At 56.8% G+C, this 26,317-nt stretch overlaps 1 protein-coding gene across 2 annotated transcripts; it reads right to left on the bottom strand.

The window, feature by feature from the left end:
- Positions 1–698: 698 nt before the first annotated feature.
- On the bottom strand, positions 699–25,828 carry PARVG (parvin gamma). Of its 2 annotated transcripts, none has more exons than XM_086403221.1 (13): positions 25,466–25,828; positions 23,646–23,740; positions 22,026–22,090; positions 21,149–21,251; positions 20,439–20,579; positions 18,043–18,158; positions 16,710–16,765; positions 14,013–14,035; positions 11,696–11,754; positions 11,379–11,447; positions 8,413–8,514; positions 1,444–1,516; positions 699–989 (listed from the first exon to the last, which is right to left on the bottom strand). In XM_086403221.1, the coding sequence occupies exons 1-13, from the start codon at positions 25,480–25,482 to the stop codon at positions 880–882; spliced, it is 1,029 nt and encodes a 342-aa protein (XP_086259347.1). In that variant the 5' UTR covers positions 25,483–25,828; the 3' UTR covers positions 699–879. The 2 variants fall into 2 exon arrangements, with proteins under 2 accessions (XP_086259347.1, XP_086259346.1); XM_086403220.1 differs by lacking the exon at positions 25,466–25,828 and adding an exon at positions 24,458–24,610.
- Positions 25,829–26,317: the final 489 nt, after the last annotated feature.

Raw genomic sequence — 26,317 nt, 5'->3', positions numbered from 1 at the left:
TCTAGGTTTGTTCCCATCAGCTGTCAGCTCCAGGAACCCCTGTTCTATCCTGTTACAGGGACTTCTGCTTCGAGAAACATAGACAGCAAGTGCCAGTCTCCCTGGAGAGAGCGACGCGGCAGCTCCCTGGGGACAGACAGGGAGCTGGTTCGACCTGCAAACCAGCCACGAGGAAATCTCTGTGACTTCTGGGTGAAACTCACCACCGTGGCTGTGGGGTGGGCCTGGGCCTCAGCTCCTCTGGCAAGTAACTGAACGGACTTTCCCGAGGGTCACGGGGCTAGTTCTGCAGCCACGTGGGTCTCCTGCCTCTGGAGGGTGATCCTGGGCCCGTCACCCCCACATGAGAGGCAGGTGGACAGCAGTAGCTGAGTGTGGCAGGCGGGTTTCTGCCGTCGGGTCAGCACTGACACCTGAGGGCCCTCCTACTCCAGGGTCAGCCCCTCAGCCCCCCTGAAGGTCAGCGATGCCGGGCCCCTCGCAGCTGCCTGGCGGTGGCCCTGGAGACAAGCTCCTGAACCCCTCGCCTGCCTGCCCCACGGGGAGGGATCCTGCACTGGGGCTCGGCTCATATCCGTGCATATTTAAGGGGGACCTTCCCAGAACATCGGCAGGCTCCCCACATCCCTCCCAGAGATCCATTTGTTAAAATAAACCAGGCGAGATCAGAGGTCGGCTCAGAACGAAACCACGCGTAATTGGGTTCAAAGATATTCAGACGGATGGAAACAGGAGACGGGGGAGGGCGGGCAGGCCACAGACACACGGGACAAGAGTGGGAGGCCCAGGGCTGCACCATGAGGAGGCCCTCCGTGGCCCGGGCCCTCCAGTGGCGCCCGGCAGCAGGCCGTGAGCAGCAGCTCTGGGGGGCTGTGAGGATTAATTTGGGGACCTCTGGGGCACCCCGTCCGTGCTTTCTTTCAGCTTGTGCTTGCGAAACAGGCTGTAGAGGACTCGCAGCGTGCTCTTGGCGTCCTTGTTCACGATGTCTGCGGGTCGGGAGAGAGCAGGGCAGTGGTCAGATCCAGGAGGGGTGACCAACTGTCCAGGTTTGCCCTGGACCAAGGGGTTTCCTGGGACACGAACTCTCAGGGCTAAACCTGGCAGAACTCCTAGCACACCAGGACAGCTGGTCAAGCGAGCCCTGAGTTCCAGGACCCGTCACAGGGCACAGCCACTGCCTCCTCCCAGGCACCCTCTCGGGGGGCCCCCAACACAGCACCTCCTCCAGACCTCGGCTCTCTGGACAGTCCATCCCCAGGGACCTTGGTCCCCCATCTCTTCCCCTTAGGACTGTCCTCCACTAAGGTGGGTGGGAGCCGTGGGGACGGGGCCCCCTCATAGGAAAACTCAGCAAACACCAGGCAAGAGGCTGCACCCACACCCCGCCCCACTCAGGGGCCCTGGCACGAGGCTGCCTGCCCACGAGAGTCCTGCACTCACCTTCAGGGTTGACGGGGTAGCTGAGGAGGCCTTCTTCCTTCAGCAGCTCCAGGGCCAGGGTGACATTGTGCAGCTACAATGACAAAACCCCGTCGGATGTTGGCAAGATGATTCATCATGCAGCCAGGGGGCCACTTCTATGGGAAAAGGCAGTCCCCAAGGAAGGTACCCGGCCCAGGCATCAGGGAAGGCTTCCTGGTGGAGGTGACACCTGGGAGTGAGTCTTGCCAGGTGAGGAGACTTTAGCCAGGGAAGGAAGCATCCTGCCTTTTCTGATGCAGCCCCGGAGCCTGTGTGCAATCGAGACTCCCTCATAAATAGCTGAGTTCCATGGGTAGAGCATAGGTGAGGAGACTGAGGCTCAGAGTGGCCATGGGCCCATCTGAACTCACAAAACAGAAAGTGCTAGAGTCAGGTCTGTCTCCCTCTGACACCTGCAAAGCAGCTGGGGCTGGAGGAGCCTATCCCAGTCCCAAAGCCTGCTTCAACCAGGCCAGGCGGTTCCCGTGGCAACCTAGCCAGGAGCCCGGAGGCCCGGCTGGCAGAGCAGCAGGTAAGCAAAGCCCACCCGAGGGTGCCTAGCCTGCTCCCAGTCCCCTCCTAGTGGGTCTGGGCAGATCTGGGTTGGACATTTGTGCACCAGCCCCCAACAGGTCACAAGTCACAGGTCGGACAAGGCACGTGTCCTGCCCGGGCCTTGTCCCCTCTTCCGTACAAGGGGAATAGCACATCTCCCAGCGGCCTCTCCAAGCTGACGTGTGGACCAGTGTGATGGTGGACCCAGAACTGGAATCCTGAGGCAAGACATGAAGGTGGAATAACGAAGGCAGAGCCGAGGCCTCCCTGCAAGTTTCCGCCACCCCAGCTCCTACGAGGGCTGGGAAGTGGGCTGTGTGGGAGGCCAGGAGCCCCTGAAAGACTCTCTCAGAGAGCGAGAGGGGCAGGCCACAGTCCTGGTCCAAGGACACGGGGCAGGGGTGGGGGGAGCATCTTCAGCCCACCCCAAGGACTCCTGCTGCCTCCCAGGCAAGGGGCGGAGTCCTCCGTGACAGCTGGCTCCCCGGAGGCTGTGTGGGGACCACAGGGATCCAGTGAGCAGGGTCCTTCTCCACAGAGGAGAGTTGAAGGAGCATCAGATGGACAGAGCAGGGACTTCCCTGGTGGCCCAGTGGCTGAGACTCCGTGCTCCCAATGCAGGGGCAGGGGTTCGATCCCTGATCAGGGAACTAGACCCCACGCACCACAACTAAGAGTTTGCTTGATGCAACTAAGGATTCTTCATGCCGCAGCTAAGCCTACACAGCCTACACAAATAAATTATTTTTTAAAAATGGACAGAGTAGCAGAGCTGGATCCAAAATGCCGGGGAGAGGCTGGTGGCAGCTGGGTCACCAGCCCAGCAGGGCTGCCCCTCTAGAGCCCATCAGGAAGACCAAGGCTGTCACGGGTGCCGATGTTCCCCAACAGGCAGGTCACACCTCTGGGGAGGTGCAGACCAGAGGAAGCGAACCTCGGAGTGAGTGAATCAGCCCTCCACTGCCGTCCTGTCCCCGTGTCCCCAGGTCTTCCCCTAGACTGGAGAATTCTGGAAAATAAGGGTTGTTACTGTTGCTATTGTTTTCCTTCTCATCAGGAACACCATTCACAAGATGCACAGAAGGTAAATACCAGAGTGAAGACAGGACACTGGGCTGGGCTCTCCCACCTCTCAGCCCAGCCTTTGGGCTCACTTCCAAGCCTGCATCCTCACAGGATGGTCCAGGGGACAGAAGGGAAAAGGGGTCTGGGACCAAATGGCTTTAGGAAACATTGGCTTCCATAAAGTCCTATGGAAACCCTCTGCTGCAGGACTTCTCAGTGCCTTGAATGTGTTACAATGTATCCTGAGCTTTTGGACTATGCAGGTTTCCCCAAGTGATTTCACCACAGGATCCATTTGTCACGGAGCAGCTCACGGGACCAGTTTCTCAGAAACACTTCATTCACTAACTTTAAATATTTATTGTTATTTGTTTATTTCTCTTAGTTGCGGCACGCAGAGTCTTAGATCTTCATTGCAGCACGTGGGTTCTTTCAGTTGCAGCCTGTATGACCTTTAGTTGCAGCAGGCAAAGTCTTAGTTGCGGCATGTGAGATCTTAGTTCCCTGACCAGGGATCAAACCCAGGACCTCTGCACTGGGAGCACAGAGTCTTAGCCACCAATCCACCAGGGAAGTCCCTAAAAAATATTCACTGATCATCTGCTATGCGCTGGCCATGCAACTGGGGCAAAACCAGACCTGCTGCCTGCCCTCGTGGAATTCGTGCTGAGTATCACTGCTGTCGACCCTAGAACAACGCTCGCTCAAGCTTCTTCGGGCCATGCTCCTCCACGATGCTCAGTCTGACCAGGAGTAGCTGCCCCAGGCTCCAGCCCCACCCCACCAGGCCTACCCAAAGCATTAGTCTTCTTGCATGCACAGTTTGAGATGATAAAAGGAAAACGACCATGTTCTGCAGAGCTGAGAGAAGCTCACAACCCAGGAGGGTGCATTCAAATCGTTCGAGAGAGCAGTCATTACACGTGGGAGGAAGCTGAAGGCTCCCAGCCCCGGAGTTTTCATTTCTGCAGAGCCAACGGTGGCCTCGCTCCTCCAACCCTACTCCGCTTCCAGCACCGAACAGCAACCTCACATCGACACCACTGGCATCGACACCAATGGCAAAGAAGGTCTGATAACGAGAAATTCAATTTCCAGAAGCCACACGACTGAGATAACAATTCCTCGGGTGTCCCACCTCCGGAAAGGGCCGCCGTTCCGCCCTTTCCAGTTGATGACCTCGTCAGCATTTTTGTTACTCATTCCTGCAGCTGAGGTTTCTTACAATAGCCCATAAAAGTGCATTCTTGGGGCCTGAGCTGAGAGGCTGCTTCTTTTCCCTCCGAAGAATGTGGCTCATCTTCAAAACGTGGTTCTGAAATCAGTGGAGTCAGCAGGCTGGCTGCACGCGGGGGCCTTGGAAGGCGGGACATTTGTCCGAAGCTTGTAACTGGGGATTAGGAGGTGAGCGAGATACGGGGCTCCAGCCTTGCCATCTGCTGAAGCTCCGACCTCCGAGTGACAAACAGGGGACCCCTGTGCTCCTTTGGGTCCCAGTTCTGAGCCCCTGGTTCCATGGGGGTCTGCATGAGACCCACCCCACTGGCTCCACGCTCTTAACCTTCCCTCACTGATCACACATGGGCATCCTGACTTCTGGATAAAAGTCAGCACCACGGTCTCAGCCTCGCTCTGACTCACCTAAGCCCTTGCTCTGACCCTGAAACTCTGGGTGAACCTCGTTCTTGGTCTCACCCTGACTCCGTGTCCCATGGGGCTCACCCTGGCTCCCCAGGAAGGACATGAGGCTGTAGTTCCCACTTTGTAGATGGATGAGCCTGGTCGTCATTCTAACCTCAACGCTAACTGGCTTACTTGCCCTGTCTGAAGTCAGTTTCCCTGGAGAGAAACAGGAATGGGAATAGTTCCTATTCAGAGGCCCGATGCAGCAAGGAATTGGTAAGTTCATCCACGCTGCCCGTGGGCAAGCACCTCCCTGGCTGGAGTCTCGTGTCCTCTCGGCCCCGCACACGGCAGGGGCCTCTGCACGGAGGCCACAGGGCCTTCTCTGGCAAGAGGGTGAGGAGGAAGTGACAGCACCGCGGGTCTGAGCCTGCACCTCGTGTGTCCTGCTTCCTCTCTGGGTCCCCTGCCACTGCCATGAGAAAGCCATGCCACGCTCACTGCTGGTCCCAGGAGGAGGCGCAGAGCTGAACCGCCCCAGTGACCCCCACCCAGACGGCCTGGCACCCAGCCCATCCCAGGTGAGCGATGGAGCCTGGCCACGCCTAGAGCAGCCAAACCCAGACAACCTGTAGATCCACAAGAAGGAAGGTTTGCAGGTTTCAGCCCCTGGGTATTGGGTTGTTTGTTACACAGCGTTTCCACAGCAATAGGTGACTCACACAGGGGCCAGTGCAGGGGGAGAGTCCAGTAAGCGCTGACCGCTGTTTCTACAGCAGCGTCAAATACTGCACTGCTCCAGCCTGTTTGCTCTTCAGCCAATATCCCCGCTCTGGGGACTCTGAGCCCCAAATCACTCTTCCAGTCAAGAGCACCCCTGCCTCCTGAGAGGATGGAGATGAGACCCACAAAGATGGCCAAAAGAAGAACATGGGCTGAGGGTCAAGAGGTCAGCCCCAGTTCCAGCTGGGCAGCCCCGGGCATGTCCCACAGCCTCCGGGGCCTCAGTTTTCCCTTCTGTAAAATGGAAATACAACCCTGCCCTGCACTCCACCCCCCAGGAACGTGGAGTGAGAGAGAAACGGGGATAAGGGGTCTGGTGAGGCCAGACTCAGGTAAGAACTCTCTGCCAACATGAGAAAAGCTGTGGTTCAGGGGCCTAGCGGGTGCCCAGGAGCTCAGAGGGGATGAGGAGGTGGTCGAAGCCAACACCCAGCTAAGGGAGCCAGAGCAAAGCAGGAGGAAGGCGCGGCTGGGGGCACCCTGGCAAAGACCTGGAGATGGCAGAGGCCCAGGTGGCGTGCGGACCACAGGCGGGCAGTGAGGCTGTGGCTGGGAGGCAGGCCTGGAACATTCGACAGGGACCCTGGTAGGGGAAGGGGGTCAGGCTTGCAGCCAGAAGCAGGGTCAGATGGGGTTGCTGATATGTGGGAGCCAGGCAGAAACCAAGCTTGGAACTAGGTCAGGGCAACTGGGTCAGGGCCCAGGGCCCCCTCCCACCCCCCACTCCACCAGGGAAGGCCTTGAGATCTGAACCATCCTCAGGGCCACAGGTACATCAAAGGAATGGAAATCATTCCTTTTCCCAGAAATGCCCCAAGGCTGGCACTGGGAACTGGCACCCAGCCCTGCCTGGTGTCCCCTCTCTACAGAGGGAGAATGGAGTGCCCTCCTGCCCTGGGCTGCCTGCTGCTGAACCAGCCAGAGGGACCCTGGTGTGGACAGAGTCCAGAGAGGGCCACCTGGGGTCCTGGGCAGGCTGAGGGGACAAGGGACCACATGCCCTGGGTGCTTCCACCTTCATGATGCTCCAAACCCTTTTCTGTTATTTGTGTGGTCTGAGGGGCAGCAACCCACCCCAGTGTTCCTGCCTGGAGAATCCCATGGACAGAGGAGCCTGGCAGGCTGTTGTAGTCCATGGGGTTGCAAAGAGTCAGACACTTTGAGCGACTGAGCACAAAGGCCAGCAGGGCAGGGACTGTGAGCCCATTTTAGCCAAGAGGCCTGAGATACCAGCAGTGAGCTGGTGGTGGATTGAGGGCCAGAGCAGAGGCTTTGTCTCTCTGCCAAGTCTGCCGGGACACACAGCTCAGGACTGGAGTGAACCCTGCCCCCAGGGGCCTCGGTTTCCTCCTGTGGAGACTCATGAGCATCCCTTCCCTTCACCGGCAGGTGTCCCACATGGAGAGGACATTCCCAGCAGGGGAACAGACTGTGCAAAAGCCCAGAGGTGGGAGAGCTTGAGGAGCTCAAGGAATTGCAGAGACTCCACATGACAGGCCTGGGGGAGGGGGAGGGAGGAGCCCCATGTGGGCCCAGAAGCTGGGAGCAGTCAGGCTGATGCCCTGTCCCTTCCACCAGCATCAATCTCACCATTGTCCTTCCCCAGCTCGGGCATAGACACCCCATCCCATCCCCGCCTGGGCTAATGCAGCCATCTCCCAACCAGCCCCCCAGACTCCAGGGTCTATGTGGGAACTCCTGACTGCCACGAGGCCAGAACCCCTGCCACCTCTGATCCTTTGATGATGCTATTCCCTCCCCTGGGGTTCCCCAAGCCCTTCAGTCAACTTCAGGGGCCACCTCTCATGCAAGGCCTCTCCTGATTCCTGCAGATCGTACTAACCACATTTTCTTGCATTCAGGTTCCCCACCAGACCACCCACCATGAGCCAACACATTTCACTGCAGCCTGGAAGACCAGATATCACTGAGAGCACAGTGTTTATAGACTGAGGAGTCCTTGAAAGCAGGATCTGTGTTGGATCGTCTTTATGGCCATAGGGCCTGACACCAAGCAGGACCTCAGAAAATGAGGGATCAGGTGCATGGGTGCATGGGTGGGTGGACAGGTAGACGGATGGATGCTGGATGGATGGATAAGCGGATGGGTGGATGGATGATGTGTGGATGGATGGATGATTGACAAATGAATGAATGAATAGATGGATGGATGGATTACGTGTAGATGGGTGATAAATGGATGGGTGGATGGATGATGGTAGATGGATGGATGAGTGGATGGATGATAGATGGGTGGATGATGGATGGATGGAAGGATGGATAGATCAATGGGTAGGTGGATGGATGGGTCAGTGGGTGGGTGGATGGTGGATGGATGGATGAGTGGGTGGGTGGATGGATGATGGATGGATGGAAGGATGGATAGGTGAATGGGCAGGTGGATGGATGCATGGTGGATGGATGGATGGATGGATGATAGATGAATGGATAGGTGGATGGATGGGTGGGTGGGTGGGTGGATGGTGGATGGATGGATGAGTGGGTGGGTGGATGGATGATGTGTGGATGGATGATAGATGGATGGGTGGATGGATGAATGGATGGTAGATGGATAAGTGGATGGATGGATGGGTGGATGGATGATGGATGGATGGATGATAGATAAATGAATGGGTAGGTGGATGGATGAGTGGGTGGCTGGATGGATGTATAGGTAGATGAATGTATGGATGGATAAATGGGTAGATGAACTGGGTGGATGAGTGAATCAGCAAGTCAGTGGATAGGTGTAAGAGTCTGCAGGTGAGATTGGTGGGTGGATGGGCAGACATATGGACAACCAAAGTTTCCTTCACCCTTTACTTTACCTGTAAGTGAATGAATGAAGACTGATCATGCCAGTTTCCTAGATCTGAGCACTCAGAGGAAGAGGTGGAAAGGAAAATCTTTGCAAAAACTTACCATTTCTGCAGGAGAGCTGGGAGTGAGATAGAATTCCTTCAAGTGCAGGAAGAAGCCTTCTAGCTGTCCAATCAGCAAGAGTAAGATGACGCCATCTGCAAACTACAAAGGAGGGGACTGAAGACAGGTCACCTGGAGGATCCCGCTCTGCCTGTTACAGGCTGTGTGACGATAGAGGTCATACAGCCTCTCTGGGCCTCGGGTTCCTTTTTGAGAAATAGGGATGACATCCTGGACCTTGCGGTGTTGTTGTAAACAGCAGCAGGTATAAAGCAGTTATTGGCTGCCTAGCACACAGCACATGCTTGATAAGATGAGCCATTTTTACATTTTCTGTGAAATAGCCTCAAATCATTTTTTAAACCACATACTGTTCCATGAGCTACAGAGGCTCAGGAGAAAACAGAGTTAAGTGTAAAACTATTCCATCAGGGAAAGGCAGAGAACATCACACCCGGCTCATTTTGCTGGCTGCTACATTCGTATTTGTCTGTTCTGTCTGTACGTTCAGAGATAAATCCATCACCCCGGCATCAGCGCATCATATGCTAATATAGTCCTATTCAATCTCTTCAAAGACACAAAACACAAGATTGAATATTGGAAGTAAGTCACCGCTAGAAGTCCTTAATGGAATTGCCTCGTAATAGGTCTGTTTCCATGCTGTTATTTTGGCCCCAAATCTTGCCTGCTAACGTGCCACTGAAACACCGGGGACTTTAATATCCCCCTTTATGCAACAGTCTCTAAATACCACTCTCACATGTGCCATTTATCCCACAAACACCTTTATTTTACCAAGTGAGACATAAAGATGAAACAGGCAGAATGTAAACCCAAGACATCATCTGTTCATACCCACATAAAACACAATAAAACCACAACTTTCCATTGTGCATCCACGGTGTGTCAGTGAAGTGAAAGTCGCTCAGCCGTGTCCAGCTCTTTGCGACCCCATGTACGGCACAGTCCATGGAATTCTCCAGGCCAGAATACTGGAGTGGGGAGCCTTTCCCTTCTCCAGGGGATCGTCCCAACCCAGGGATCGAACCCAGGTCTCCCACATTGCAGGTAGATTCTTTACCAGCTGAGCTACCAGGGAAGCCCAAGAATCCTGGAGTGGGTAGCCTATCCCTTCTCCAGTGGATCTTCCTGACCCAGGGGTGGAACTCAGGTCTCCCGCATTGCAGGCGGATTCTTTACCAAATGCCAGGTAATCCACAAAACGCCCGATGGTCTCCATCTCACTTGTTACTCACAGTTCTATGAGAGTGGGATCCTGCATGAGGTTCAGAGAAGTCCAGGTCCAAGGTCACACAGCTAAGGTGAAGGAGGTGTGCTCAAGCCCAGGGGCAACGTGGGCCCACCTGGCTTCAGAGTCTGCCACCTCTACCCTGCTGTGTCACCAGACCACGTCACACATGGGCTTCTCATGTGGCCACTGTGCAAGGTGCTGATGGCGCACAAACTGGCCTCAGCAGCCTGGTTCAAGTCCCAGGTCTACCACTTGGGCTTACCAGGTGGCGCTAGTGGTAAAGAACTCGCCTGCCACTGCAGGAGACATAAGAGACGGGTTCGATCCCTGGTCGGGAAGATCCCTTGGAGAAGGGAATGGCAACCCATTCCAGTATTCTTTGCCTGTGGAATCCCATGGACCAAGGAGCCTAGCGAGCTACAGTCCATGGGGTTACATAGAGTCAGACACGACTGAGTGACAAGCACCACTTAGTCACTGTGTGACCTTGGATAAGTTCATTAACCTCTCCATGGTTAATGTGCTTATCTGTAAAATGGGATAGTAGCAGTTCCCACCTAAGGAGGCTGTTGGGAGGAGTCAGTGAGCTGACACATGCAAAGGGCTTTGCTCACAGCACAGGGCAGGGCTTCATCGGATTTGGCTCCAGGCACAGGGCTATATAAACCCTGTTCCCCACTGGCTAATGACAGGCTGTGTCTGAGACATCAGCAGCTCCAGCTAAGCTCACCATTAGCCATTTGATGACCTCGCCACTGGTCCCCCCAGACCATGTTGTGTAAACAGAAGCCAGGTGGCCCGAATCCTGCACCATCATGTCCAGTTAATGCCCCCGGGGTCCAGCAGGCTCCACTGCTGCGCTGAGGGGCCTGGGCTGGCCATCGGCTTCCCTGCCCCCAACTGTGTTAAGGGAAATCAGAGGCATAAAGTTGTGGTGGGAGGCCACGGTCCACCACAGGAGGCTGGCAGCTCAAGATTCTACTCCTGCCCGGGACTGTTCAGCGTCATCAGCACTGTGGGCCAGGCGACTCGGGAGCCCTCGGACGCGGGGCTGTGCTGACACCCACGACCCCACCAGGCATACGTGTGTGCATGCTAAGTCTCTTCAGTCATGTCCGACTCTGCGATTCCAGGCTCCTCTGTCCATGGAATTCTCCAGGCAAGAATACTGGAGTGGGTGACCATGCTCTCCTGCAGGGGATCTTCCCGACCCAGGGATCGAACCCAGATCTCTTACATCTCCCGCACTTGCAGGCAGGTTCTTAAGCACTAGCACCACCAGGGAAGACGATGCAATTGGACAGGGGACCCTCGTGTGTTTTGAGTCATCGTATCGGATAGTCCAAGATTAGTTTGGGGGAAAACGAGCTGCAAGGCAGTTGTTTCACAATGCAAGTGATTAACAGCACACACAAACCCTGAGGTCCTCACTTCACAGGACCATTGTCCTGCCCCTGATTGGCTGAAGTCCTCACTTCACAGGACCATTGTCCTGCCCCTGATTGGCTGAAGTCCTCACTTCACAGGACCATTGTCCTGCCCCTGATTGGCGATGCTGCCTCCATGCAACACCCCCATTGGAGAGGAGGACCCCAGGTTTCTGAGAGGTGACACCCTGGGTCGCACAGGGTGGGCCAGGCTCCCGGTGGGCCCTGCCGAACCCCCTCCCTGTGGCCCTTCCCGACCCCGGACCCCGCAGCCGCATCCCTACCTGAGTGTCTAGATTCTGCACGGACAGGCCCAGGCGGTCCAGCTCCTGGTTGACGAACTTCACGATGGCCTGTCCAGGGAAGAACCGAGGCCCCAGGCCCCCAGCTCAGGTTCGCGACCTTCCCACTCAGGGTCACAGAAAGCTTCTCCCCGCCCCGCCCCCCCACCCCCTCCCCGCCGCGTGGCACCCGGCACAGCAGCTGCAGAGTGAGGGCCAGATTCCTCCCGCTTTGCCCTACCCTCTCCCCCAGACCCAGGTCAGGTGGGCGGCGGGGGAGCGGGCGGCAGGAGGCGCTCTTGGAACTTTGATCTCTCTACCTCTTTGACAGCGTTCACCTTCTCTGGAGCCAGCTTAAATAATTCATCAAAGACGTCCTCTGCAGACAGATCCAATAAACACCTCATTACGATGCTATTATCTTTGTGCCAAACAGGGACTTCTTTTCCACCAAAGTTTCTCAGAAGAATCAGTCCAGAGAGAGATGTAGTTTTATCCCAAGTAAATTAGTAAGTAAGTGTTAGTTGCTCAGTCGTGTCTGACTCTATGACCCCATGGACTGTAGCCCACCAGGCTCCTCTGTCCATGGGGATTTTCCAGGCAAGAATACTGGAGTGAGTTGCCATGCCCTCCTCCAGGGAATCTTCCAATGCAGGGATCAAGCCCATGTCTCTTATGTCTCCTGCATTAGCAGGCAGGTTCTTTACCACTAGCGCCACTCAGAAAGCCCAGCTAGGCACACAATAGGTCTTAAATAAACAGTCATCGTTTCTAGCGTGGACACCACCCCATCCCCTGGGAACTCGCCCTGCCTCCCCGCAGTTCCCTGCTCCACCCAGCAGTCCACAGGAGCTGCCATGGGTGGCTGAAAAGGGGCCAGCCCCAGACTGACTCCTGGCCCAGAGGTCTCCTCCCCAGCATCTGTGGAGTGGCAGAATAAGGGCATTCAGCCCTTGCAGAGAGGCTGAAATCCCCGCGGTGCACAGAAGGCCAGCGCCCTCAGCAGCTGAGTCAGGCCCACGGGAGCATCTTAGCAGCTCAGGCCCCTGGTCCAGACTCAGAGGCGCCAAGTCCTCAGACTCAGGCCCTTTCCCACCAACTGCATTTGTGCCATGAGCAGCTGACATGCCTCCCTGGGGAGGCTGGTCCTCAAGGCACTGAACACCCAAACTGGGTAGAATTTACCTCTTGATTCTGCAGCCAGCCACTGTGTGACTCTGAACAAATCATTTCACCTCTCCATACGTCGGTTCCCTCATTAGTGAAGGGGGGCATAAACAGCACCAGACCGCACTACGCAGGTTAAAATGCCCCATAAACGGACAAACACGGCAAAAATGCCACTGAGCCCCCCCAGACCTCTCGGCCTATGGTCAGTGAGACTGTGCCCCTGAAGGAGCCACTCCGATGACCCAGGCCAGAACACGACGGACACTCTAGACACGGTGTTAGGAAGCCTTGTTCCGTGTCCCTGCCCCTGGTCACTGTGTGACCCAGCCTCATGCAGCCCCCTAACAAACACTGCTCCCTGGGAAACCCCAGGTCCTCGGGCTGCCCATCCACCTGCCCACACACAGACATCTCACCAGACCAGCCTTCCTGGTACCTCCCTTCTCCCACTCAACCTTTCTCAGTCCTTGCTTTCAGAAGCCCCTCACAGGCCATATTGCCTCCTCTGCAGGTGAGTACCCGCTGTCTACACAGCTCTGTTCCAGCCAGGGAAGGTTCAGGGAGGCAAAATCATATTAAGATGGATGGATGGATGGATGATGAATGGATGGGCTGGTGGATAGATGGATGGATGGGTGAATAGATGGATGGATGGATGGTTGGATGAGTGGATGGACAGATGAGTGGATGGATGCATAGATGGATGACCAACCGCCAGCTGGCCAGGTGGACTGACTAAGGAATAAATGAATGAAAGAAGGAATGGCTGAGTCAATCAGTCAATTGGTGAAGAACTCTGTCTCAAAAACAGCAGCCAAAGTAGTGAACAATCACTATTAAGCACTTTCTCTGTGCTAAGCACGCTCACAAAGTACCTTTTAACCCCTGCCACCAGCCTAAGAGGTGGGTACCACTATTAACCCCATTTTATAGACGAGGAAACTGAGGCACAGACAAGTACAGTCACTCGCCCAAGTTCACGTGGCTAATAAACGGGGGAATTGGCATTTGAACCCAGGTTTCCTGGCCCCAGAGCCCACACGCTGAACAACTCCACAGCTGTCACCACCGATGGGAATTAAAAATCTCTCTACCCATATAAGCAGCATCACGAGAAGGAACAGCCAAATCCACAGGCAGACAGACAGAAGGGAGGACAGAAAGACAAGAGGGCTGGAGACACACATGCTCGCATGCTAAGTTGCTTCAGTCGTGTCTCTTTGCGACTGATGGACTGTGGCCCGCCAGGCTCCTCTGTCCCTGGGATTCTTCAGGCTGAATACTGGAGTCGGTTGCCTCGCCCTCCTCCAGGGGATCTTCCCGACCCAGAGATCGAACCTGCATCTCTTACGTCGCGGACCACAAAGGAACTGTGAGCGCACCCAATCATCAACCAGTCATAATGCCATGCCTGTCTCAGCACATACCCAGCAGAAAAAGATTTCCCTAAATTAGGAAGGTACTCACTTGATGGCTGGTCCTTGTCTGCACTAAAGAGAAAAATGTAGGGGGTGGGGTGGGGAGAAAGCAAACACACGGTTAAAAAAAAAAACAACAACTTCAGAGACATAGTGTCTTCGTGTGACAAGACCTGGCAGAGGCGAGGCTGACAGAGAAACTTGCGAGCTCCCTTTTCCCGGCAGCTCCGTAAGCAGGCAGGGCCCTCGTGGGAAGCAAATGGCAGAGGTCCAAACCCCCCGCTGAGGCTCCCACACCTAGAAATGCCTGAATCGTGTAGTTTTTGTTGTGCTGTTTTTGTGTTGCTGTTTTAGCTGTGCTATGCTTGCTAAGTCGCTTCAGTCGTGTCTGACTCTTTGCGACCCCATGGACTGTAGCCCGCCAGGCTCCTCTGTTCACGGGATTCTCCAGGCAATAACACTGGAGTGGGTTGCCACGCCCTCCTCCAGGGGATCTTCCCCACCCAGGGATCGAACCTGTGTCTCCTGTGTTGGCCGGCAGGTTCTTTACCACCAGCACCGCCTGGGGGGCTGTTTTAGCTGTGGTGGGCATGTTACACGACGTGGTAAAAACGCCCAAGTCCTCACCTGAGAGCCAGCGCGTGTTTACCAATGAACACCCCTGGGTGTCACCACCCCCAACACGGCGCAGAACCTTCTAGCACCCCCAGCTGGTCCCCACCCCCTCCCACCCCACATAGGTCACTGCCGCTCAGAGGTGCCTGGCTGTGTTTTCATCTGGTCTGTTGTGTTTGCAATGAAACCGTGTGCACGCCCTCGTGTCTGGTTTCTTTCACCGCCTTTTTATTGTCACTAAGTGGTGGTTTTGCCTGGACTTTGTTGTTAAATGTTCCGCGCCGCCCCCCCCCACACACACCCTGAAAGCTCAGTTCTGCCTGCCTCGCCCCCCCACCACCACCCCCTATGCCCGGGGAAGGTTGGGCTCTCCCAGGAGAGCCAGGTGGTCCCTCCGACTGCCCGTGACCCTGGCAGGAAGCTGGGCCGAGAGGGTTGGGGGAAGCAGCCTGAGACGAAGGCCCAGGGCTCTGCACGGAGGCTGCTGCCAGGTGGGGCACACGGCCCTGTGCCGCCTGGGACACAAGCCCAGGGCCAGGGGTGGGCCCTCACGGAAGCGTCCGAGCTCAGCGGAGGCTGAGAAGCGTGGCTTTAGGGCTGCAAAGGGAGGAGGGGTGTGGCCACCATGACCACTGCTAACTGCACCGTCTCTTAAGTTCCCCAAACTCGTTCTCAGAGCCTAAAGCTTTGGCATAGACGGGTCAAGACGGATGATGTGGAAGGCATCTAGCCTCATCGAGTGGGAGGGGAACAGGCCTTCTTCCTGGGGTGTCACTGGGAAGGCAGATGTGCCAGGCCTCACTGACAGGACGGGCCAACAGACGTCTGCTCCCTCCACCCTGGCCATGCCCGGCCCACACACCTCCGCCACAGACATTACCTGCCATTAGCTTGCAGGGGTTCAAGCCCGTCCCCCTAGCCTGGCCCCCGTGGACACCCAGGAGCTGTAGACCCAGAAGGACCTCAGGGCTGGGGGCACAAAAGTGGGGAAGGTCCCTTTACATGCATCATCTATAACCCTCACGACAGCCCCAACAAGTAGGAAAGGGGGGTCCTGCTTTATCAAAGGCATGAAGAAGCTCGGAGAAGGGGAGTGACTTGCACAAGGACGCAGAGCTCACACCAGGCTGAGCTGCGACCTCAGCCCAGGCAGGGCTGGCTGCCCAGTCTGCGAGCAGGAGAGAACTGAACTCGCGCAGCTGGGCCTCTGAGAGTTAAATGGGCGAAGGGAGCTGAAACAGCCCAGTGCCCTGCACACAGTAGGCCTTCAGGAAGAGTTAGACAAGAAAGGAGAACCCACAGCTTTCCTGGAAGAAACCCACTCTCAGGCCAACCCAGAAAGACCTTTGGACCAGATGGGGTGGGCGGTGAAAAGGGGAAGCCAGGCAGCGGCCTGTGGCAGGGTCTGGGGAAATGTGGGCCTGCGGGCAGAGCGGGGCCCCTCTGCAGCTCTGGCGGCTTTGCAAGGATGAGAGACATTCTACCCGGACCAGGCGGAGATTCTACAATTCACAGAGCGGAACCTGCGGCCCAAACCCAGGGGCCTGCTGCAGGGCCAGCCCCCCACCCTTCCCACCCCTGGAACCTGGACAGGTGTCCCAAAGTGTGAGCCCACGGGTGGCAGGGGGACCCTTGGCTGAGGTCAGTTACAATCTCCACCACAGGGGAGTCCAGGAATGCAAAATGGCCAGGTCTCCCTGGAGAGAGATGCAGCTGGGGGGTGTTGGAAGGCTCGAGGGGAGAGACACAGGGTACATGCATGGCTTCCTTTACCACCCAGGCTGTTGGGAGTTTTGGCCACAGGCCAGCTGGCCCCACGCCACTGAGACCCTTCTAAAGGCTCACCCAGCCTGCAGTTCAGAGGCGCCTAACAGCAGCCCCCCTTCTCCCTGGACCCCAGGACCCTGTGGTTGCCTTGTTGCAGAGCCCACATGCACAGCCCTGACCCTGATGTGTTTCCAACCCTGCCATGAAGCGCGTGCAGTGAAGGTGGGTATAGGCGGCTCTGCCGGCCAGGACTCCGCGGGCCGGCAGAGTGAGGGCCCTGCCCAAGAAGGTCAGGCAGGTCTGCCCCTGCCCCGGGGCCCACTGCCCACTCCAGAGAAAGCCCAGCGCCCCCGCCCTGCCTCACCCGCACTCAGTGAGCTGCTCCACCGATTTCTCCGACTTTAGGCCACTCTTGGTGCGCTGGGAGAGAGAACGGGGGACAGAATGGAGTAGCCACAGAAAATTCTAGGGCCCATGACTGCCGCCAGAGGAGACTGGAGGGCCCAAAGCTGCCCAGAGGGACTTAGTTCACCCTGCGCATCTGCTCCTCAAGGCGGCCTCCCTCCTGGGCAGCCCTTGTGGGACCAGCTTAACTGTCTTTCTTCCCACGGGCCCTGAGCCCCACAAAGAGGGGGGACTGTGTCTGCCTCGGTGCCCAGGTATCCCCAAAGTCCACTCAGTGTCTGGCTCACAGGGCGTCAATGGACATGTGTTTACCTGATAACATATAAGTGACTGGCTGGGTGAAAAAATGAGTGGGTGGATGAATGAATGGGTGAATGGGAAGGTTAATGAATGAGTGGGTGGGTGAGTGGATGACTGAATGGATGAGTAGGTGGGTGAATGAATGGATGAGTGGGTGGGTGGATCAGTGGGTGGGTGAGTGGATAAATGAATGGATGAGTGGGTAGGTGAATGAATGGATGAGTGAGTGGGTGGGTGAATGAATGAATAGGTGAATGCATGAAGGAATGAAGTCACCTCTGATTTACATATAGCCATAGAATTCGTTAGTGGTTTTGAAAAAGTCAGGATGCATTCTCATGAGTTTGGCTGGACTTGGCATATTCTGCCTTCTGGGATGAGGGAAGCTGGCTGCTCCCCAGGCGCCCAGGAGGTGGGGGTGGGGAGAGCGGGGAGCAGGCATGGGGGGCCCTGTTGGTGGTACTCAGGGTCTGTCTGAGAGAGAAGGCACAGACTCCTGGGCCGTCAGCTACAGCACAAGTCCATGTGCTGGAGAGGGAGTGCTCGGTAGATGCTGGAACCAAAAAGGTCCCTGGGGCCCCTCTCACACCCATGCATTGGGAGACGAGGCCATCACAGCGGGAGCGCAGCGGCGGTGGCCCAGGGTGTGAAGGCTCCAGAGGGCCGTGAACAGATGGTCACTTATGGCCCACGTGGTAGCCATCAGTCAGGACCTTCAGGACACCCCAGGCAGGTGTCATCTGCTGAGTAAGTGGGGCTGACCAGTCCACAGACCTCGTCGTGGCCCAGCTTGGACTCTGCATCTCCTGCCCACAGCTTCGGCCCAGCTCCCCCCACCATCCTGGTGGGACCTGGTGTTTCTCCTGGCTCCCTGGAACTCACCCTGGTTCAGCCCCCGCCCTGTGCAGTACCCACCCCCTGGTCCAGAGTGTGGTGACGCAGCCCCGAGATGCCCAACCTGCAGGCAGGCATCCTCCGGGGCCTGCCCTTACCTCCATGGTGATCACCTCCACCTGCACGTTGGTCGGGAGGGGCAGGTCGGGCTGGAAGCGCTTGGCCAGGGCCACGAGGAGATGCAGGGTGGCCAGCAGGTCCTTGTTGAAGATACCTGGGAGGAGACGGGGGCATGAAGTCAGAGCTCCCGGGATACCCAAACCTGGGGCCACGCGGTAGGCTCCTTATTGTCACAACCACCCTCTGCAGCCCGAGGAGCTCGGTGTCCAGTCATCAGGGGAGCAGAGGTCTGGAAATCTACATTCAGAACCTAAAAATAATCTCACTTTGCTCCAGTCATCCTTTCTGCAAATACAGCCCAAGGGCACGAGCCATGTGTGGAGGGAACTTTCACACACAGATGTTCACTGCAGTGCTGTTTAAACAACTGAATGTCCTACGGCAAGGCCCTGGCTTAACAAATTGTTAGATCTGAGCTGAACGTGACCTGATTTAGGGGCTTTCCTGGTGACTCAGACAGTAAAGAATCCACCTGCCATGCAGGAGACCTGGGTTCGATCTCTGAGTCAGGAAGATCCCCTGGAGAAGGCAAGAGCAACTCAGTTCAGTATTCTTGCTGGAGAAGTCCATGAACAGAGGGGCCTGGTGGGCCTGACAACCTGACTTGGGGCCAACATTACAAGCATCAGTTATTGAATGTGAGACTTGAAACGCAGTGGCGAGAATACCGACGGGGGCCTAACACAAACTGACATGGATTATACTGAACGTCCTGCGATAAAGCATGATGGGAAAGAACACTTAAAGAGGACGCACACACGTGTAACTGAGTCACTTTCCGGTACAGCAGAGATTAACAGTGTCATAACCAACCATACTTTAAAAAAGGAAAAAAAGGGGGTTGAAAACTGTTACCACCTCACCTTTCATACTGTTTCCTACACCTACTTCTGCTTTACTGACCACGCCACAGCCTCTGACTGCGTGGATCACAACCAACTGTGGGAAATTCTGAAAGAGATGGGAATACCAGACCACCTGACCTGCCTCCTGAGAAACCTGTATGCAGGTCAGGAAGCAACAGTTAGAACTGGACATGGAACAACAGACTGGTTCCAAATAGGAAAAGGAGTACGTCAAGGCCATATATTGTCACCCTGCTTATTTAACTTCCATGCAGAGTATATCATGCAAAATGCTGGGCTGGAAGAAGCACAAGCTGGAATCAAGATTGCCGGGAGAAATATCAATAACCTCAGATATGCAGACGACACCACCCTTATGGCAGAAAGTGAAGAGGAACTAAAAAGCCTCTTGATGAAAGTGAAAGAGGAGAGTGAAAAAGTTGGCTTAAAACTCAACATTCAGAAAACGAAGATCATGGCATCTGGTCCCATCACTTCATGGGAAATAGATGGGGAAACAGTGGAAACAGTGTCAGACTTTATTTCTGGGGGCTCCAAAATCACTGCAGATGGTGACTTAAGTCATGAAATTAAAAGATGCTTGCTCCTTGGAAGAAAAGTTATGACCAACCTAGACAGCATATTAAAAAGCAGAGACATTACTTTGCCAACAAAGGGCCGTCTAGTCAAGGCTATGGTTTTTCCAGTGGTCATGTACAGATGTGAGAGTTGGACCATAAGGAAAGCTGAGCACCGAGGAATTGATGCTTTTGAACTGTGGTGTCGGAGAAGACTCTTGAGAGTCCCTTGGACAGCAAGGAGATCCAACCAGTCCATCATAAAGGAGATCAGTCCTGAAGATTCATTGGAAGTACTGATGCTGAAGCTGAACTTCAATACTTTGATCACCTAATGCAAAGAACTGACTCATTGGAAAAGACCCTGATGCTGGGAAAGATTGAAGGCAGGAGGACAAGGGGATGACAGAGGATGAGAAGGTTGGATGGCATCACCAACTTAATGGACATGAGTTTGAATAAACTCTGGGAGTTGGTGATGGACAGGGAGGCCTGGCGTGCTGCAGTCCATGGGGTCACAAAGAGTCGGACACAACTGAGTGACTGAACTGAACTGACCACCTCACCACCCAACCTTGGTCAGGCTATTTCAACTCCTTCCAGTCTCAGTTTTCTCATCTGGAAAATGGGCAGGATGCAGAGGTTGGAATGGCAGGAAATCCTACCAAGTGGCTAACTGGGTGGGACCTTGCACAGTCGTTTCTTACAAGCAGGCACTGCAGATGCAACTTAGATAAGTTAATGAAGCAGGTGGGCAGCACCCATCCAACAAGGCAGCTCAGCTCATGTGCGGTGCTTGGGAGTCAGGGAGCCACGGCAGCCTTATGGAGAAGGCTGCCTCTATCATCCTCGTGTGGGACTTCGAGGCAACCCCGCCCCCCGGGGAAGGGCGCTGTAATTCTGCCTCCTTGCCTGCCCGCCCCCAGCCCTTTCCACACCAGCCCCACGCACTCTCCATGCTCCACTTGGCCTGTGGCTCCTCCAGCTGCAGGCTCTGGTCCACAGACTCCAGGACCGCTGCGAGCTTGCGCCTCTGGCTGGCCGCGGTTAAGGCAATCTCCTCCACGTCCAGCTTGAGTCCGCTCAGCTTCTCTGAGGACCAGAGAAAGAGGGGTGGGACGGAGGGAAAGGGTGGGAAAGGCTGGGGGAGGGCAGGCAGATGGGGCTCCTGCCAGGGGATCCACAGCCAGTCCGCTTCCTCTAGGCAGTCACGGCACATGCTGGTTGCGGGGCTAGGCAAGCCCTGCTCTCTGGAGACACCACCAGCCCACTCCACCTTGTCCAAGACCCTGTGCCCCACCCCCTTAGCCTCCCACACAGTGACCCCCGGTCCTCATCCCTGCGTGGCAGTGTGGTCTAGTGGTTAAAGCCAAGACCCCTGGCTCCTTCCCACCACCCACACCGCTCTCTTCATGGTGAGACCTTGGACAAGCTACCAGGCCTTTCGGAGCTCAGTTTCCTCATCTGTAAAGTGGGGATGATCACAGAACAGCTGTGCTGAGGGTTAACAGCACCTGCTCCATGGAGAGAGCTCAGGAAGCCGTGGCCAGCAGGCCTGTCCTGCAGCCGTCTGCCAAGGGCTCTGCAGAGGGCAACAAGTGAGCCCCAGGCTGGCCCACTCTGCCCCCCAGGACTTTCCGGGGTTGAAAGCAGAAACTTACGGAAAAGGTGGTGCAGGATGAGCCCGTCGAAAATGTCCTCCTCCAGGCTGCGGACCACAATGTGCTCTGGGAGGAGCTCGGCGTTGATCCATTCCATCAGCACCTGCGGCCCCGAGGGACAGCTGACGGGGGGCCACTCCCCACCCGGCCTCTTGCCGGGCTCAGCTCTGCCCTCCTCCCGCCAGTCAACTCCTCCTCGTCCTTCAAGGCCAGGTCAAACATCGCCTCCTCTGGGAAGCCTGCTCTGACCTCCCAGGCTGTTAGGGGTCTGCTCTGGGCTCCAGCAGACCTGAGCACTTCGGGCTTTTTTTTTATCCTGCGTAAGGTTTTGATAATACAGGGGTTTTAAAATCCTCTGAGGGGCGGTCAGAGGTGGTGCAGGTCAGGAGGTCTCCCTGGAGGAGGTAACAGAAACACCCCGCGGAGACTAGAGAAATACTGCAAGGAAACTGGAAGCCCCCAGCCTGTGCGCAGCTCACAGCTGAGAACTGGGCGGTGGCTGTGTGTTCCCGCCCCGGCAGCTGAGCCAGAGAAGGAGCGCGAGAGCTGGGGTCTATGACCTGGGTCCAAGCCCGGCTCCGTCGCTGGCCACCGTGTGTCCCCCATGGGTCAGGCCACTCCTGAGGCTCTGCTCCCTGGGACGCAGGTGACAGCTCACCTCTCTCAACCACCAGGAGCCTTGCTGGGATCACGCACAGAAAGGCACACCGTTGGTGCTCAAGCAAGATCCCTTCTGCAGCCACTCAACAGGCCTCCCGGGAGCCTGTGGGGTTGCCACCCACCAGCTTGAGGTTGGGGAGGGGGTGGCCCACGGTCCCCACCCCAAGAAGGTAGGAAGACTCCTCCAGAGAAAGATGGTCAGAGAAGGTTGCCGCACCTTTTGCAATTCTTCAAATTTGGGGTTATTCCGGGAAGTGGGGGGAAGGAACTTCCTCTTCTCTCCTGGAAACAGAGTGGGGCATGACACATGGATGGGGGCCTGAAGGTCAGCCCTGGAGCCAGCGTCTCGACCAAGAGGGGAGACTGGTCCTACAACTTCACACGCACACACACACACACACAAAGGCACACACATGTGCAGAAGGGCACTCAGACACACAGGCACACAAGTGCATTCACACACACACGTAGATACACAGTCACACATATGTACACATGCCATCACACACACACACGCCCTGACCACCAAACATCCCCAGAGACCTGGGCTTCCCAGACACGCCTCGTCCTCTGCACCCACTTCCTTAATCCAAGCGGTTCCTGCCTCCCCCAGGACACTCTTCCCCCTCACTTCTCTCATGAACACCAGCCCATCTTCAGACACCACAATATTCAAATTTGGGGAACATACGTAAACTCGAAAACTATTTCTTGTCTATCTGAAATTCACATTTAACTGGATATCCTGCATTTTATCTGACCCTCTTTCCACATACATAAGAAGGGGTCACAGACCAGTTAAGCCCAGATCCCTGGGCTCCAAGGGGCCGAGGCAGCGTTCAACCACGACTGCCAGGCTCCCTGGTGTGGGCAGGGCATTGAGGGCACCTGCTTCTCCACTGAGCCCCAAGACCTGGGTCAGCATCTCCTCTACGTTGAAGAACCATGGAACCCACAAATGGCAGGGCCAGGCGGACCACTGAGGTCATCCAGTCTCAGTGGATGTGGGAGACACTGAGTCACCCCGGGGCTGGCTTTGCGCGCATCCACAGGACAGGACGCATCGCCTCTGTGTTCACGTCGCCCAGCTGGAGTCTTGCAGACATGCTGAAGACCTCTGAGTCCCACCCGGCCCGTGTATTCCTCACAGGAGGACAGGCTCCGGCAAAGGCCTGGTGGCAGGGGTGGGGCGGGGGTGGCGGTGCCTGAATGGCCGTGGCCCCTTCCTGGAGCATCCTTCCTGCCACTCTGAATCCCGCCATGTTCCAGCTCTGCCTGCCAGAATTGTATTTCCAGACCGACTATAAAACCAAAAATAAACACTTTTCCAAATCACGAAGCCCTGCCACCCTAACAGCAATTTTCCTCCTGATGCTTTCCAACCTGAAACCACTTATAAACCGAGAATGCCAGACAGTTAATGAAGTCAGCCCTGCGGCGCCGGGCTTGCGGCTCTGCAATGTCACCCTCTGTGCCTGCTTCCTCGTCTGTAAAAAGGAGGTGAGCGCGCCCACGATTACCACTCTTCAGAGTAACAGGTGAGATGCTGCATTTAAGACGAGCTCAGCTCAGCCCCCGCACAGAGGGGACCACATAGCAGTCAGCATCCTCAACACTGTCCCTGTTAACCTGGAGAAGCGGGGTTATGCGGGATCTGGGGATAACTCAGTGGAAGGTTCCAGAAGCAGGGGAGTCAAGTATAAAGCAGAAGGTAGAGGCAGGGGCTGGACAGAACTGGGTGTTCAGCGGACCACCTGGCAGCCAAGGCAGGGCCTGATACGGCCCGGGGGGCGTCTCAGGATGCCGGCCCTGCCGCTCTGCCCCACCTGGCCCGCACCTTGTGAGAGCTCTTCCTCGGCCGGTGGGTCCTCCTTCCCAGGGAGATGCAGCAGGTTGTAGAGGGACTCTGGCTCCATCGCTGCCTTGCTGGCCCTGGGGAGGCAGGGAACCAAGGACGTCACCCCCGAGTCACCCTAAACTCGAGGTCTGCTGTTTCCTCTAGACACCAGGAGGTACGGGGAGAGGCCGGGAGCTGGATGTGGGTGGACAAGTCACCGCACTTCCCAGGCAAGGGGCCAGGGTGCCTGCTGAGAGGGTCGCTGGGAGCCAGTGCTTGCGGGACGGCCCACAGAAACAGGCGGCGGCCGAGGTCAGAGCCTGTGTAGAGGCTTGGCGGGGAGAAGGGGTCCTCCTCGGTCGGGTGCGGAGCCGCCAGCCCACAGCCCCTCCTGCAGCACACAGGAACCTCCACCCACCCACCCTTACCCGGGCAGTAGGACCAAGGGGGCAATCCCCTGCTCAGAGCTTCTTGGATCCAGAAAACCCTCTGGATGACCTCAGGGGGCAAATCTGCTGGAGGGCCAGGGGCGGCAGTGTGGCGGTGATCATGTGACAGGTGATGTCTGCAGACCAGGAGTTCCTACCGGGGCCGCGGTGGGGGACAGGCCTGTCCTCTCTGGGCCCTGAGCCTGAGTCAGGGAGCACAGAGCAGCCCCCCAGCCTCTGGGTGAGTGGACATGGGACTGGGGTGCAGGATGGGCTCTCGGGGGTATGGGCTGGTCCTGCCTGGCTCAAGTTCTGAGCGAGCGTCTCCACAGTGGGGCTTGTCATCCTGGCCTGTCAAGGGAGCTCAGGGGTCTCTCTGCTCACCGGGAAGGGCCAGAGTTTTCAGAGCCGGCCCTCCTCATCCTCGCTGCGGGGAGGGTGCCCGGCAGAGTCAGAGCCTCCTTCCTGCTCCCCTGGACTCACTTCCTCTCCTGCCGGGTGCGGCCCCGCCCACCACTTCCGCTCTGGCCCCCGGGCCTCCCATAGCGCTTTCAGCCCCAAACAAGACATCTGGGGCCGGGGGCCTCCTGCAACAGAAGCTGGTGGTCAGCTCCAGCCCCCGGGGAGGCCTGGCTGGAGTAGCAGGGCCCAGAGCTGCCGTAAGATGGAGGCACTCACAAGATGCTGTGACACGGGCAGCCAGCCTGGGCACTGTCTGCGGCTCCGTCCTGCCCTAAATCGTGGGGGTGTGGAGAGCACAGCCACTGGGCCGACTCCATCCCCCCGAATTCCCAAGCCTCCTTTTGGACGGGGTTCTGTTCAAAGGACAGGGCCAGAGGAGAGGCGGGAACTAGGCCTGGGGGAGGGGGAGAGGTCAGGAGATTGGGTTCCTGGTGGGCTCCTCCTCCTGTGTGACTTTGGGCAAACAACCTCCCCTCTCTGTTCCTGATGCTCCTTTACCGGGAGGGGCTGAACCTGATGGGCGCCAAAGGCAGCAAGTTTCCACAGAGCTGGGAGCTCCCTCCAGCCCTCAGCAGCCCTAGGGGCTGTCCCTTGTCAGACCTGGGCCTCCCTTTCTTCATTGGAAGACTTGGGGTGGCTGGTCTCCTTGGCTGAAGGTTAGGGGAGATGACAGGCTGGAAAGGGAAACTTTCCCTGGCTACACGAGAGCTGGGAGGGTGCCCTTCTGTCTGCCCGGGACTCTGGGCTGGGGGAGTGGCCGCCTCCAAGCCTAAGAGGCAGGGGGACCAGCTGGGCGCAGGGAGTGCTCCGCCCCGCATCGTCCCTGTGGGACCTCGGCTAAGACCGGGTTCTCCCGGCCTCGTTTCCACGAGGCCTCCCAGAGCCTCCCTCTCTGTGTGCTTGAGCTCAGGCTCAGAACCGAGGACTCACCTGGCTGCTTCCTCCATGCAGGGAAGTGCAGGCCACGGAGCTCAAGCGCTGGTGGTCCCTGGGTTCCAAAGCAAAGCCAGTTCCGGTGCCCTAGGTCGGCAGGGGCCGCCCGGGAGGCAGGGGCAAGCGGCTCACTTCCTCCGGGGCCTGTGGCTTCTGCAAAGCCATCCAGGCTGCGTCTGCAGGGCGCTTCCTCCTGGCGGGGCTGTAGAACCTGGTGCTCTGAAAGCCACCGCAAGCCCCTCCGGAAGGCTCTGCCCCTGGGCGTATGGGCCCACCCACACCTCCACGCTCCCCAGACGCCTCGCAGGCAGCTCAGAGCTTCCACTTCTTCTTTCTGTCCCTCTCCCCTCCCGGATATGCAAACCAAGCCAGTTTCTGAGGTCCCACGAGGCCCCAGCCCCTCCATCAGCAAGCTGTCAGAGCTGCCTCCAGGCTGTCCCTCCAGCTTCTTGTCCCCGCCTGGCCAGGGCCCACCTTGTCCTCTCGCCTGGACCACACAGGAGCCTCCTAGCTGGGAACACACTGCTCGCTCAAACCCCACCTCCTACCCCTGAGTTGTTCTCCACAAGCAACCAGAGGATCCCCTTCACATCTCAACTCACTTAAAACCCGCCAGCAGATCCAGTAACCCTTAAAATGAAATCCAGTCTTCCCGGCCCAGCCCAAGGTCCTCATGGGACCTGCCAGCTTGCTCTCCATTCTTATCTCCTGACCTCTCCCATCCTCACGCCCTCCCAGCCTCGACAACCCTTCTGTTGCCTGAAAGAGCCACCTACCTTCCTGCATTGGGGTGGTCACACTTACTGTGCCCTCTACCTAGCTTTTAAAATGGCTGAGTCTGCATCGTTT

Source organism: Bos grunniens, chromosome 5 (assembly GCF_055505025.1).
Source record: "Bos grunniens cultivar Pamir isolate PY7600 chromosome 5, Bosgru_T2T1.0, whole genome shotgun sequence".
Taxonomy (NCBI): Eukaryota; Metazoa; Chordata; class Mammalia; order Artiodactyla; family Bovidae; genus Bos; species Bos grunniens.
This window is presented reverse-complemented; position numbering and strand designations above follow the sequence as displayed.

Coding starts and splice junctions, on each gene's coding strand:
- PARVG (XM_086403220.1), bottom strand. CDS start 24,495: ATGAGGAGGGCCGGCTCTGAAAACTCTGGCCCTTCCCG. Junction 20,580..21,148: donor CATCCTGCACCACCTTTTCC/GTAAGTTTCTGC, acceptor TCTGGTCCTCAG/AGAAGCTGAGCGGACTCAAG. Junction 11,755..14,012: donor AGACAAGGACCAGCCATCAA/GTGAGTACCTTC, acceptor ATCTGTCTGCAG/AGGACGTCTTTGATGAATTA.